Source organism: Oryx dammah, unplaced genomic scaffold (assembly GCF_014754425.2).
Source record: "Oryx dammah isolate SB20612 unplaced genomic scaffold, SCBI_Odam_1.1 HiC_scaffold_24, whole genome shotgun sequence".
Taxonomy (NCBI): domain Eukaryota; kingdom Metazoa; phylum Chordata; class Mammalia; order Artiodactyla; family Bovidae; genus Oryx; species Oryx dammah.
In genome coordinates, this window is record NW_024070208.1 from 13,160,431 (window position 1) to 13,175,642 (window position 15,212).

Here is a 15,212-nt window from a genome sequence, read left to right on the forward strand (position 1 = left end):
CAACCTAGATAGTATATTCAAAAGCAGAGACATTACTTTGCAGACTAAGGTCCGTCTATTCAAGGCTATGGTTTTTCCTGTGGTCATGTATGGATGTGAGAGTTGGACTGTGAAGAAGGCTGAGCACTGAAGAATTAATGCTTTTGAACTGTGGTGTTGGAGAAGACTCTTGAGGATCCCTTGGACTGCAAGGAGATCCAACCAGTCCATTCTGAAGGAGATCAGCCCTGGGATTTCTTTGGAAGGAATGATGCTAAAGCTGAAACTCCAGTACTTTGGCCACCTCATGAGAAGAGTTGACTCATTGGGAAAGACTCTGATGCTGGGAGGGATTGGGGGCAGGAGGAGAAGGGGACGACCGAGGATGAGATGGCTGGATGGCATCACCAACTCGATGGATGTGAGTCTGAGTGAACTCCGAGAGTTGGTGGTGGACAGGGAGGCCTGGCGTGCTGTGATTCATGGGGTCACAAAGAGTTGGACACAACTGAGCAACTGAACTGATTCCTTCACCTTATCCCCTTGCTTACCTTTGAAGAACATTTAGCCTACCCAGGTTGTGCAGAATGTGAAGTCGATATGGAGCTAAGAGAGTTGTTCAACATTAGCAGCTGACTCAGAGCAGGCGATGGCACCCCACACCAATACTCTTGCCTGGAAAATCCCGAGGAGCCTGGTAGGCTGCAGTCCATGGGGTCGTGAAGAGTCAGACATGACTGAGTGACTTCCCTTTCACTTTTCACTTTCATGCATTGGAGAAGGAAATGGCAACCCACTCCAGTGTTCTTGCCTGGAGAATCCCAGGGACGGGAGGGCCTGGTGGGCTGCCGTCTATGGGGTCACACAGAGTCGGACACGACTAAAGTGACTTACCAGCAGCAGCTAGACTCTCCCTTCTCCTGGCAGCCCAGAAGTCCTCCTTCCTTTTTCCAAATGCTTCAGCTCATGGCTAATGATCTGTATATAGGCATTAAAAGACTGGCATCACCAGCAATCTTGCTGAATTACAAATAGACAAAGCCAGCACTGGTTTGTGCCAGCAGCTGCCAGTGGCAGGGGCTGAACTGACTAGTTCAGTCTGATAGCCTGGTCCCAAGGATCTTTCCAAACCTTGACTGCCACACCTGGGGTTGGTCATTTAGCTATGAGACATCCCAAAACATCAAAAGAAACTCTTTGAGAAGTTTTCTTCTCTCCTTATTCTGATCTTCCCATTTCCTTTCACACTGAGCAACAACTGTATGAACCCCCAAGGTAGCTCCCCTACTCTCTCTCTCTCTGCACCCAATCCTCCACCAACCACCATGATACTTATTTCTCTTAATCTCTGAAAATCCTACTCCTCCACCAAATCCATTCATTTACCAAATATTCTCCCTGTTATGTGCTAGGCACCTTTCAAGGCACTGGAAATATAGCACTAAACAAGACAAAGTCCCTGAGCTCACCAAGTTTAAATCTATAGTCTTTAAAAGTCTTTATTGACTACATCAGGGCTCCCCATCTTCTGAAATACCACATATTTTGTCTCTGTGGTTACATCACTACCAACACATTCACCCAGGCTAGAAATATATTCTTGGATGGGAGATGAGCTCCATGTCCTCTTACTCTGCCATCTTCATCTCTCTCTCCTTAACTAGAGACCCAGGCTACAAATACAAAACTCATCTCTCACTTGACATTTTCCTTTTACATTTGAGTCACTCACAAAGTGCTGTTTTTTTTTAAAAAAAAAAATACAGATGCCTGTCCTGTTCTCCCCATCTCTAGTCAGTGCTCTGGCTTAGGATTTTAATTATGGATCATTTGGACTCTAACTGATTGCTCTGCCTCTGGTCTTGCCTCCCTCAAATCTATCTTCCATGAGATCTCTCGTGATTTATTTAAAACAAAGTCGAATCAGGTCCATTCCCTGCTCATAACCCTTCAAAAGCCCGAGCTACTTGATATGGTACACAAAGTCCTCTGACATCCATCATGTCTTACACTTCTTGCCTCATTGCTTTACATAGTTGCTAACTCGTTTTCTCTAAGTTCTCTGTGTGTGTGTGTCTGTATCTTTGTACATTTTGTAGTTTCTATACCCAGCACAATGCTTGGCATATAGTAGTCCCTTAATCAGTTTTGAATTGGACAGGGCTTCTGCTATCATTTTGCATTTACATGTATGTCTTAAGTTTTTATGGGTCTTGCTTCAACCTTACAGTGCATTTTGAGGGGTAGTCATTAGAATTATTTACAATGTTCCTGTTCTTTTCCTCCTTCTGGGAATATTGGAGAATTATATTTCCCACTCCCTTAAAAGTTGGGCATAGTCATGTGATTTGTTCTTGCCAATAACATATGAGCAATAATAGCATGCACCATTTTCTGAGAAAGCCTTTAATTACTGATGCAAGACACTGCTACTGTCTCTTCCCCTTACATGAGGAAATGGAAGCTTCATCAGCTTGGTTCCTTGAAGGACAAAGGTGAGCAGAGCCTCCTGCTGACCTATGCTTGAAATATAACGTAGTCAAGAAACAGATATTACCAGTCCACTAAGATGTGGGGCTTTACTATGGTCACATAACCTTGTCTGTCTTCACCACTTCATTCCCTCAGGACAGGAACAGTACCATTTATCTTTGGGTCTTCATGGTGCCATAGTCAAATCAAACTAGAATATAAATACTGTATTTAAACTCTGATTTCTGATTTTTTTCCTAATTTACAGTGTCCCATTTCAAAGATTCCTCTCTCATCTGTTTGTGCTGTCTCATTACTAAAGCTCATTTTATGCTCCATTTTAGCACCATTTTGGCTTCTAAAATGCAAAAGTTAAAAATTCTAATCAGTTCATAATTAAGTGTTGATCATCATGTAACATTTTGTAGAGAATAAGATGGCTACCCTCTGATGACTGAGTGAACAGTTTCTCCAGCTCAGCTGTAGCAGTGCTCTTCAGGGAAGTAAAGGAGGCTGGAGCACAGGCATGCAGCTCTGAGGAATTATAGTAATCAGCTTACAGGGGGATGTGAGTGATACAGCACAGGTCACCCTGTATCCTCTGCCTAAACAGATGGCACAATGACATGGTAATACATGTAATAAAATTTTTCCTCCATTTGCCTTTATATGCCTTTAAAAACCCTCAGCTTTGAGTATGTGATTCTGTGAGAAAAAAAAAAAATCCTCTATGATCCTTTTTAAATGCCACTGTTAAACAATGGACTCTACAAAAAGAAAAGAGTTCCGACACAGACAGTCTCTACCTGAAAGAAATGCCTAACATTTACTTATTCTCTCTGTAATCCGTATAGTAACTTAAAAGGCATATTTTTTTTCTTGCTCATGTAAGTGTATTATACATTACTCCAGTCATTCCCTGGACATCGGTACGGAGCTGCCTACTATATGCTTTAGTTCATAGGGTTAAAAGCAAAAGGCCCACAGCCTTCTTACTATTTTCTTCTATCTATTAACAGTTCTAAAACAGTATCTATTACCTCCTCCAGCATCCACAGCTCCAAACATGCCCTTTCATAGGAAAAGGTCCAGCTCATCATAGCCCATCTGTTGAATATTTTGGAAGTTAAAACTAAGCCTGTAGGCACTGTCTCTATGATTTATGTTTCCTAAAGTCAATTACAAATTTTTAGCCAGAGTTATCAAAATTTTGAATTTTAACTTGAAGTTTTCATTTTTACAAATACCAAGTACTTTTAGAGGGAAATATTTCTATGTTTACTAAAACTATTAATATAATGTAATTTCCTATAGATAGTTTCTGAAAGACAAATCTTCAGGTTTAAAAAACAGCTTAGAGAATTTTATCATGTCTAACAAAATCAATCTGTGGAAGGAATCTAATTTTTTTCAAGCTAACAAAATGTTTAGGGACCACAGGAAATATATCTTTAGTGTTAAAAATACATAAAACCAATCTGTGAGCTCAGGTCTGTGTTATGAATGGAGTAAGATCTTCTGCCCCATATCACTCATAACCATACCCACGAGAAGTCCTGCATTTTCTTATGATGGGTCTTTGGGTGGGTTTCTGCCTTTAAAATCTATCAACATAACACCAAGAAAAAACCATAAAGGAAAAAGATTAATAGGTTCCCATACACAAATGTTTAAACTCCAATATTAAAAATACTAAAAGATTTATAAAAATTTAAGTATTTCCAACATGATATCTCAGCACAGAGAGATCTTTTATACATCAGCTACACACACACACACACACACACACACACACACACACACAGAGATAAAAAAATGACCAGTAGACCTAAGGAGAGAAAAGAGGGATTAAGCTCTCCAAATGAAATTTTTTTACTCAGCTTATAAGCAAAGATTTTTTTTAAATAGTAATAGAATTAAGGAGCGGAGAAGGTGATGGCATCCCACTCCAGTACTCTTGCCTGGAAAATCCCATGGACAGAGGAGCCTGGTAGGCTCCAGTCCATGGGGTCGCTAACAGTCGGACACGACTGAGTGACTTCACTTTCACTTTTCACTTTCATGCATTGGAGAAGGAAATGGCAACCCACTCCAGTGTTCTTGCCTGGAGAATCCCAGGGATGGCGGAGCCTGGTGGGCTGCCGTCTATGGGGTCGCACAGAGTCAGACAGGACTGAAGCGACTTAGCAGCAGCAGCAGCAGCAGAAGCAGCAGAATTAAGGAGAGTATAGAGCCTACTTTTGGTGCCAGTAAATACTGAAGTCAACTTTTGGGAAAGTAATTAAACTACATATATTAAAATACCAGTAAATGTGGATTCCCTTAAATCACCAGTTCTAATTAAAAGTGTTTGTCCTCATCCAGTCATTAGACAAGTATCTGTAAGGATTTTTATTGCAGGGAGTTTGATATACATGTTGATAATATCTTGATGGATGCATACCAAAATATTAAGCTGTGAAGATCAGCAAATTAAACTTGAAAAAGTCACTAGTTTTTTTTCTTTTTATAATTTACTCATCTGTATGTCTAAAGTAACAAATACCTATTACTTTTGTAACAGTTTGTCTCACTTTTATTCTCTTTTATAGAAAATGTACTTTAGAAGCATAGAAAAGGTGATTGGAACTTTGGAATTCCTATCCAGGGTTACTCATAAGTCAAATTGTATTCCAGTAAAGAGCAGATTAAATGTGAAAGACAAAATAGTAGGCTCCCTTACACAGCACCTCTTGCTTCTTTTCTGGTTACTTCTACCTGCATAGAGAATTATTTAAGGAAGATGTGTATGATCCCATATGTAGTCTAGAAAATTTTGGCCATAAAGTCACAATCTTCCATACTTGCACAGTAACTTTTTAACAAGATCAGGTACCTGAACAAAATCTTTGGGAATGCAGGATATGGCACACAATGGAAGAGAAATTGACATCAATTTTCCTGAGAGTCCCCAAAGTGTGAAAGCCTCTCTTTCCCCTATATTGAGTCCAGGTTACACATGGGAAAACAGAAGCAAATGAGAATGCCAAGCCTAGACAGAAAAACCAGAGCATGACCATGGACTGTGAGGTAGCCAGGCTGGCAGGTGCAGGCCTGAAATGGCTGCAGTAAAACGCCTCCAACATTCACACATTTACAATCAGTTTGGCGGTATTTCCAGGCCAGGCTGAGGGATTTCATTGTCCCCATATTAGGCAATGACAAAGATTTCAAATGGACCGAACATTTTATATTACTGTCAACAGCACTAACGTAGATTCGCCTGGCAGAGGAGAGGGAAACCAAGAGTGTCTGCATTACTTACTCCAGAGGAACACTGAGTACCATCTGCTCTCAACCACCATCACCACCACCCAGTGCAGCTCTTTCTGTACCACGCCCTCACCCCACTTCTGTGAGCCCTCCCCCACCAGTCTTGGTCCAAGAACCTGAAATCCCAATGCTTCTCCAAATACACATTTGGAAAGTTACTTTCAATGCAGCAGTTAGTAACACAGGAGAGCTCTTAATGTTGCACAGTATTATGTGCTCTTGTCCAGTTCCAAAAATTATCTACTCTTCCAACCTTCATTCTAAGACTAAATGCAGTGCTGCAATGCTTCTCTTATATAACGTGGGAGGAGAGGGGGTGGCCAAACCATACAGTGTGGAAAACCAGTAATTCCCACACCAGGGTCTATAAACTGGTTCAAGGTCATAAAAGAACAGGAAAGCCTACTGAACTAGTAATAGGAACTAGGTTGCATGAGCAAAGACAAGTTTCTAAAACACCTACAAACCACGTGTAGTCTTGACATTTGTGTCCAGCTGATTTTTTATGACCTTTCAGGAAATGAACTGTCCCACTCTCAAAAACTAGAGGAACAGTATTAATAAGTCAAAACCAAAGCCAAATCCAGTAGTAATTATAGTACTACATTTGATCTCTATGGACTGTAAAGAATATAAAAACAAGAGAGAAAAACTCAAGGGTTTTTCATTAAAAACAAACAAACAAACCATTTATACAGAACCAGTTCAAATTTTATTTATAAATTTGTATAAAAGCATATAAAGGATTTTTTCTTTTGCTCACATTTGTAGCCTGAATTAAGAAAAGAGGGATACAAATCTAAAGGTGCCAGAGCTTCCCCAAACCTGATCTGAGAAGCAGAAAAAAATTAGCTGTTTATAGAGACAGACAGGCAGGCAGCACCCACAGTTCTCACTAACCTGAAAGCATCAAATGACTCCCTGCTATTCTAGCTTACCAACATGGCTGTAATTATACTTCCAATAAGAGGCAAAACCGATTAGAAGAATAATGCAACATTTCACTAGCAGTAGAGATTAAATATGAGTTCAGTAATCTGCGCCTACAAATATGCATAAATAATGACAGGGAGAAGAAACCAGTCATCCTCAGCCGCTCAGTTGAGTGGGTGGGCAGTTGGAGTCAAGGTAAAAAACAGTGAGGCTGAACAAAGCTGCAAGAAAGAAAAACATCTCGTGTGGTTTTTCAAGGTCAGTTGACAAAGGCCAGACATAAGCAAATATTTCTCATGTATCCTGGAAGAAAAAGAAAACGAAAATTAGCACCAGCAACAAAACAGAATTCAAAGCCTTTGTAAATCCAAAATGAAGTTCCTCCAAAAAACAACTCTGACTACATGACTATTTTTTTAATGATTTCAAGTCCCAGTGAAATGATTTAATTTTCAAGTTCCATTTCGACTCACAAAATGGTCTCAGTCAACAGTGCATTGGCTTATTGAGTGACAGCTCATCAGCTGTGTTCTGAGAGACAGGCTAACACGGGTGACAACTAATAGTGTTCACAAATATTGTCACCCACCTCCATAGTTAGAGCAAGGACAGGGCAAATACAGTATGGAGCAGAGCTACTTCAGTGGAAATGTGTGGAGTAAAGTGCACTGTATTATACAGCAGGAAGGTGACGTCTAAGGGGACCTGGAGGAAAGGAGATAGACTTAAATGAGTTCCCTCCTCCCACTATGTCATCTCGATCAAGCCTCCCAGACTACCAGGCCAAGGTACACCGAAGTTTCAGACTACTGCTGCTCTAACATTCTGGGAAACTAAAATATCAGGTTGCCTCATGGGTCATGGCAAATGCTTAACTGCCCTCGAAGACACAGGATTCAGAGTTTCCACAGCATCTCAAAGGGTCTCACCTACTGGTATCAGAGAAATGATCATTTGAACTGATTCTTTAAATATCCTACCTTAGATACATCTTATATGTGATTCAAAGAAAAGCTTTGGAGGTGTTTTTATTATAGATTTTTGATCCCTTGTATTAGATAAATTTATTTTCTATACCTAGTTTGCTAAAGATTTTTACCACAAATGAGTATTGAAATTTATCAAATGCTTTCTCTGTATCTGTTGAGATGTTTCTCCTATAATCTATAGGTGTTTCTCCTATAATTTATATGGTATATTATCTTGGCTATTTTTTGGTTCTATTTATTTGTGATGAGCCAAACTTAAATTTCTGGGATAAGTATATACTATGCTTTTTTAAAAAATTCCTTGTTAAATCTGTCAAAATTTTGTTGTGATTTTTTAAATCTATGTTTATGAGTGAGACTGGCCTATGATTTTTTTTCTATATAGTCTTTGATTTTGATTCTAAGTTACATTCACCTGCTTAATCCTTTGGAAGAATACTCCCTTCTTTTCATTTATCTGGAAAACATTCTGGACATTTGGAATAATCTGTTTCTTGAACATGTAGTAAAACTTTTCTGTAATATGTGTAGGCCTGTTTTTTATTTTATGGGAAAACAGTACTTAATCTAGATACAATTTAAATCATTTTGAATCCTACCTACAAAGTGTGAAAGAAACTGTCTCCCCTATCTTGCAAATAGAGCATGTTGTCAATCTCTTGTATTTTGCCAAATAATAGATAAGAAGTGGTATTTTGGTTTAGTTCTTAATTTGTATTCCTTTTGTTATAAATTCATTGGGTGCTTTAATTTCAAAGATTATAATTTTTTATTCCTAGAAGTTCTACTTTGCTCTCTTTCAGTCTTCCTTGTTGTCTTTGTCTCTTGTTTTTGCTTATCATTTCAAAGTCAATATTTATTCCAAATGTTTTATACATAGATATCTTAAATTCAATATCTAATCATTTAAGTATATCAAATCATTTGATTCTAAATTTTGTTTTGGTGACCCTCAGCCACAGCTATCTGTTTCCTGTCCTTGTGGTAAGTTCCAGTCACTGTGTTATACTTAGGATATACCAGTGAACAAAACAGTCAGAGAGCCCTGTTCTGATGGAATATGGAACATAAATTATGACAAGGAGAGAATAATAGTAATTGATCATCTAAGAAAATGATGTTAGAAAATTAGGCCAGAGATTGCAGAGTGCTATAGAAAAAAGAAATGGAGCCTGGAAAGAGAACTGCAGCAGTCTGGTGGCAGCATCAAATGGATGGCCAAGGAATCCTTGGAACTTAAGAAAATACTTGAAAGAGAACAAATCATTTGGATATTTTGGAGAAGAGTATAGAGGGAGCAGCCAGTTCTTAAGTATTCAAAGAACAGCCAAAGAAAGCTGGCGCGGCTGGGAGGAATGAGGAAGAATGGCAGTCGGAGGAGAGTGCCTGAGGAGTAGCGTGGGCTCTAGATCTTGAAACACCTGTAAGGATGAGTAATAGACATCCTGTGGCTTTTACTCTAAGGACTTTGGCTTTTACTCTGGAGTCATCAGAGCCCCTGGAGGGCTTTGAGTCAAGGCGTGACAGCAGATGACTTATTTTTCAGTCTCATGTTGAGAACAGACTCTAGGTGGAAGTGTGAAAGCAAGGACACCATCTAGGAGATGGTTTCAAGAATTGAGATGAGCAATGATGGTGGTTGGGATCAGGATAATAGTGGTGAAGGTGGATGAAGCTGCGAGACTGGATACATTTTGAAGGAAGAGTCAGGGATACTTGCTGATGAGTCAGCTGTAGAGGTGTAAGAGTCAGTCATGCAAACATGAAAAAGTGCAGACAGAGAGGTGGGGTCAAGGGCATCAGAGGTGAAGTTTTAGACATGTTAAGGTTGAAATGTCTATCAGATACACAAGTAGTGATGTTGGGTAGAAAAATGGATCTGCAAGTCTAGAGGAAGAGATCAAGGCTGGAAGTTGAAATTTGGGAGTAAAAAGCATATTGGTATTTAATTTCATGAGAATGAATGAGGCCATGAAGGTATTAAGTGTACGTAAAGAAGGTAGTCCAAGATGTATCCCTGAGGCACTCTAATGTGAAGAGGACAGAAAGATAGAGACGGGATTCAGCAAAGGAGAATGGAAAGCAGTGGTCACTGAAATAAAACCCAGGAGAGTACAAAAGCCAAGTAAACAAAGAGTTTCGAAGAGGAGGCCGTGATTTACCATGGCAAATGATGCTAATCAGTCAAAAGATGAAGACTGAGAAATAACCACTCGATTTTGCAATGTAGCTAATGTTAGTGACCATGAGAAGAACTTTGTGGTTAGACAGAGGTGGTCTAAATTCTGATTAGAGGGGGTTTAAGAGAAAAGGGAATAAAGAAATTGGCAACAGGACAAATACCTCAAAGTTTTTCTCTAAAGGGGAACAAAGAAATAGGACAGTAACAAGGGGAAAATGGGCATCAATATAATTTAATATTTACATTTTCTGCTGATGAGAATTTTCTAGTCGAGATGACATGTGACAGTTCAGGAGAGAGGGAGGAGCATTGTTAGAACAAAGTCCCCCAGCAGATGGAGAAGACAGAATCTGTGCCATAACAAAAAGCAGACGCAGAGGAAGGAATGTCTGTAGTGAAGTGAGGTGGAGATGAGAGCCTGGGCAAGTTTTTGCCTCCAGGCCACTGCTTCTTTCACGCAAGTGAAAAGTCATTGACCACGTTAGACTTGGGTATGCCTGTTTTAGCAACGGATCTTCAGTCATCCTCACTCACATCATATCCTGAGAAAGTGATGTTTCTCTCTTCCTATCTGTGAGGAACCCAAGTGGAGATTCACAGCTCACTTACCTAAGACCTATCAACACTCAAGGGAAGCCAGACTCCCACATCCCTATTATAGCAGCCCATGCAGTATTCATTTACTCTCTCCTGTCATCTTCTCTTCAGCCCCAGGTATTTTTCTATGTATGTGTGCTTAGTGTCTCAGTCGTGTCCAGCTCTTTGCGACCCCATGGACTGTAGCCCGCCAGGCTCCTCTGTCCATGGGATTATCTGCAGGATTCGCCTCCAAAATACTGGAGTGGGTTGCCATGCCCTCCTCCAGGGGATCTTCCCAACCCAGGGATTAAACCCAGCTCTCCTGCACTGTAGGTGGATTCTTTACCATTTGAGCCACCAGCGAAGCCCTTTCTATATACATGTACCTTCTAAATTGGGGTTATTAAGTACGGGAGAAAATGTACAGCAAGTCCTGTCCAAAATCTGAGTTTCAATCACATTTCACTACTTATAAATTCTATAAACTTGGATAGTGTCTTAAATTCACAATGCCCTATTTTCCACATGACTCCTACTCACATATTCTTTTAAGTCAATAATTTGTCAATTTCACACACAATACAAAGATACTGTTTTGATTCTTTTCTCTCTTTGTACATTGAATGCCTTTGTACATTGAATACCTCTCTCTTTCTACTCTGAATGCCTTAGTGATACACAGGAGCATACATTATAAATAGACACACCCACTATGCGTTCTCTACAATTTGCTTACATTTAATTATCTTCAATATATATATATGTTTGTGAGATCTATCCATACATTTTAACCACTAGAGGCATTCCAAGGAATCTATCAAATCTCTTAACAGATTATTTTCTCAAAAATGATCTTTTGTCCACCAAGTATTTATTAAGGGGTGATCTCCTCTGGAGTTACCAGGTCAGCAAGTACTTGATTATTTTCTCATATTTTACCAGTTTAAAGATTTCTGTCTGTTCCTTTTTTTTTTTTTAATAAGTACAAATACACTTAGGCTTCAATTAAATTGTAAAACCCACTGTGGTTAGTTCTAATTCTGCACACATTGCAAACCCCACAATCCCATACATTCCAAAGCCTTGGTGCTGTTTAAATAATCTACTGTGCACACAAAACACGTCACACACATATTACAACATAGTCGCAAGGCTTTCTTCCCCAAAATCTGTAAGAACATTCCATTTTCAAAAAGTGCCTTTTGCCATAGGGTTTTCTAAAAAATCATTTTGTAGTGAAAAATTCAATACTGATTTCTTTGATGTGCTAGTTTCACTGAAAGAATATGTTACAAGAGAATGCTTACTACTTTTAGAGCCATATTTCACTGAAAATCTTCCTGGAAAAAAAAAAAATGTTCCTTGGTTTTTATTGTAGGCCTGGGCAAAGGGTGATTTTTTTTTTAAAAAAAGACTTGCAGTCCAGGCAATCACACAGCAAACAAAGGGCAGGTGTCATTTTTTATTGTGATTGGCATTGGGCTAGAGCTGAAATCAGGACTTTCTCCATCTCTCAGAAGCTATTGTGGAATTTACAGTAATCACCCTAGCTGCCTGCCCACTACACAGCTGAATGGCACACCAAAAAAATATTTATCTAGAGAGAAAGCCACAACATATTTTTTAAATTCTCATTGTTTTTATTCTTCAACTTGGAAATATTTATTTTTTGAGGGAAAAAAAATAATAAAACTCACCCAGCTGTTACCACTATTCATATTCCAATAACCACCAAAGTCCTGGAGGCCACCTGGTTGACTTTTGCCTTGGAGTCGGTCCAGAAAAGCATTATTTACCCTTTAAAACAATGAAAAATGTGGGTAAGTGGAAAGCTTGCTGCAGGGCCGAGAGATTTCTGAGAACCTAATGTGCTGTCTGAATGGACTGTGGGGAGCTCTGCCCCCATTCAGCTCAGAAGAAATCTACAGACACTTCTTTTCACATTAACCATATGACTTGCTGCAAACAGTCCTTTGGTGGAGGTGGTGGTAGTCTTGGATCAGTCCAAAAGAGGCATAAATTCTTTACTCCAGAGTTTCACTCACCCACCTCTACTAGTACTACAAGAGTCTTGGTCACCCAAACAACCATACCCCTCAGGGCCATTCCAGGCATGAACCCCAGAGGAGGAAGGAAGACGGAAGCTTCGGAGAGAACTAAAACATGAAGAGAAACCAAACACAGTTCTGTGGTGCCGTTAATAGTATTACAAGATAAATGTCTCTCCCATACACCCTGTACCCCATTGCCAGTCTTTCTAAGGTAAGAAGCCCAATAGTGAAAAGTAGAAGGAAAACAGGAAGAGAGTGTGAGAAAAGGGAAACATCTGAAGAAGGAAGCCCAAGCTTTCAAAAGAAGGGATACATCTTTCCCTGATGTTTGATCATACTGGCAGCAACCAATTTCAGAAATAAAGTCAAACATATAAGAGGTAAAACTAAAAAGAAAGGCAAGAAGTGATCATGCTAACAGTCAAGATAGGGTTACCTGTAGGACGATGGTTATGTTATTGGAGCTGGCTACCTGGGTGTCCATTTTATAATTAATCATCCTACATATCCTTTTCATGGACTTTTGTGTGTTACATCTTACAGTTTTTAAATTTAAAAAGGAAAAAGGCCACACCATGCTCTGTGTTGCCCATGTATGGCTGAGCAGAGTCAGAGACACAGCAGCTGGAGAAATAGCATGGTGATAGGTACCCTATGACAGAGAAGGCAATGGCAGCCCACTCCAGCACTCTTGCCTGGAAAATCCCATGGAGGGAGGAGCCTGGTGGGCTGCAGTCCATGGGGTCACGAAGAGTTGGACACGACTGAGCGACTTCACTTTCACTTTTCACTTTCATGCATTGGAGAAGGAAATGGCAACCCACTCTAGTGTTCTCGCCAGGTTCCTGGTGGAGCCTGGTGGGTTGCCGTCTATGGGGTCGCACAGAGTCGGACATGACTGAAGCAACTTAGCAGCAGCAGTACCCTGTGATGTGAATGAATTATTGAGGAACAGCATCATGAAGGCCATAAGCTTCTCAACAGAAACACAGTGCCTGGAGCCCAGAACCATTCAATGCATGCTTGTGGGAAAGGGGTTAGGCAGGACCCAGTGAGGTGAGCCTCGTTTTTAGTCATGAAGTTTAGCGAAGGTGATCATGGTGGGTGACTGTAAGTCAACATCTGTGTTAAGATTTAGGAACTTTGAGGATAATGACTGCTGAGTTGCAGAGTCAGAGGCTGGGGGTTTTGCCTATTGGTCTTGCTCAGTGTGTTTAGCTAAATTGCCAACTGCGTGTTGACTCAGGCTAGTCTCTGGTTTTTGGTTGCTGTTTTCAACTTCAAGCCCCATTTGGCAGTGGTTACATCTTAGTTATTAGAAAGCCTTTTTTTTTTTTTTTAAATCTTTCACCATAAAATCTACCAAGGTGTCACATTCTGGTCAGCCTGGTGGTGGTGGTTTGGTTGCTAAGTTGTGTCTGACTCTTGCAATCCTGTGGACTGTAACCTAGCAGGCTCCTCTGTGGGATTATCCAGGCAAGAATACTGCAGTGGTTTGCCATTCCCTTCTCCATTGGTCAGCCTAGTTCACTGCAGAACTGAATGTTTACACCACTTTTTCTAGACCTCTCAGCATGCAGACTGAAACAGGATACCTGAGCTGGAGACTTGAATATTAAGGAAGAAGGAACTGGCTTTGATTCCCCTAAAACTATACAACCAATGGTATAGTCCATACACCTGGAGTGTCCAACTATTCCATACACCTGGGGCTGTTTTTATCCAGTCTCTCTGTCAGTAACAAAGATGGACGTTCCCCTCAGTATCCCTCGTCCCACCTCCCATTTAATCCACTAGAATCCTTGTTGGCTCCACCCACTAAACACACCCTGATTTTACCTGTTTATTTCCGTGGCTGCCATTCTAGTCCAAATCCCTATCTTCTCTCAAAATTTGCCTCTCGTTCCACTCCTGCCCTCTGCAATCCATTCTCCACACAAGCACTTGAATGAATTATAAAAGGGATCAGGCCTTCCTTTTGTTTAAAACCCTCCCACAACTTATTAGTCTTAGAATAAAATAATTGACTTACAAAATCTTCTATTTCTTGCCTATCTTTCTTTCCTCATTTTGTAGTCTTCTCTTTCTGTCTATAATCAAATCATTTGGGCCTCAGAAAGTTCAAGCTTATTCCCGATTTAGGGCCTTTGTGTTTGTTGCTACGCTTGATAAGAGGGGACATCCCATTGTAATGTTTTGCCCTCTTCCCATCTCTGTGTGACTGACTGTTGTTCTTGGAGGTCACCTCTTCATTGAGGAACTACTGCCTGTAATCTCTGCCTCAGCGTCACTTTGTGATGTGGTCCTCATGGTGTGCATCGCTATCTGAAATAATCTTGTTGCTAAATTGTTAACTTCTATTTATCTCCTCCAGACTATAAATCCCATGCAGTTGGGGACCTTCTCTGCCTTGTTTACACCTATTCCTAGTGCCTAGAACAAAGCACAGGCTATGCCCTGATCCTTAAGAGGTGATTGAATGAACTGTCCAGGTGCATGGTCCCCACATTAGCCTCTTTCTGTGACCGCAGCTGCACTGTAAAATTAGCCGTGGTAGTGAGAGTAGTTCACTGTCCACTGCCCTCAATTCACTTAAACACTTTGAAGATGGATGACTCTGCCACGTACACAAGGTGATGTGATTCATGTACACAAGGTGATGTGATTCATGTACACAAGGTGATGTGATTCATGTACACAAGGTGATGTGATTCA

At 40.3% G+C, this 15,212-nt stretch overlaps 1 protein-coding gene across 1 annotated transcript in view; it reads right to left on the minus strand.

Annotated features, from left to right (window-relative positions):
• Positions 1 to 6,452: 6,452 nt before the first annotated feature.
• Positions 6,453 to 15,212, minus strand: part of EPSTI1 (epithelial stromal interaction 1) — a 99,164-nt gene continuing 90,404 nt past the window's right edge. Inside the window, exons 10-11 of the mRNA XM_040267195.1 lie at positions 12,144 to 12,243; positions 6,453 to 6,999 (exon numbers count right to left, since the gene is read on the minus strand). Coding sequence (XP_040123129.1) covers positions 6,991 to 6,999; positions 12,144 to 12,243 — 109 coding nt within the window. The 3' untranslated portion in view covers positions 6,453 to 6,990. The remainder of the gene's footprint in view (positions 7,000 to 12,143; positions 12,244 to 15,212) is intronic.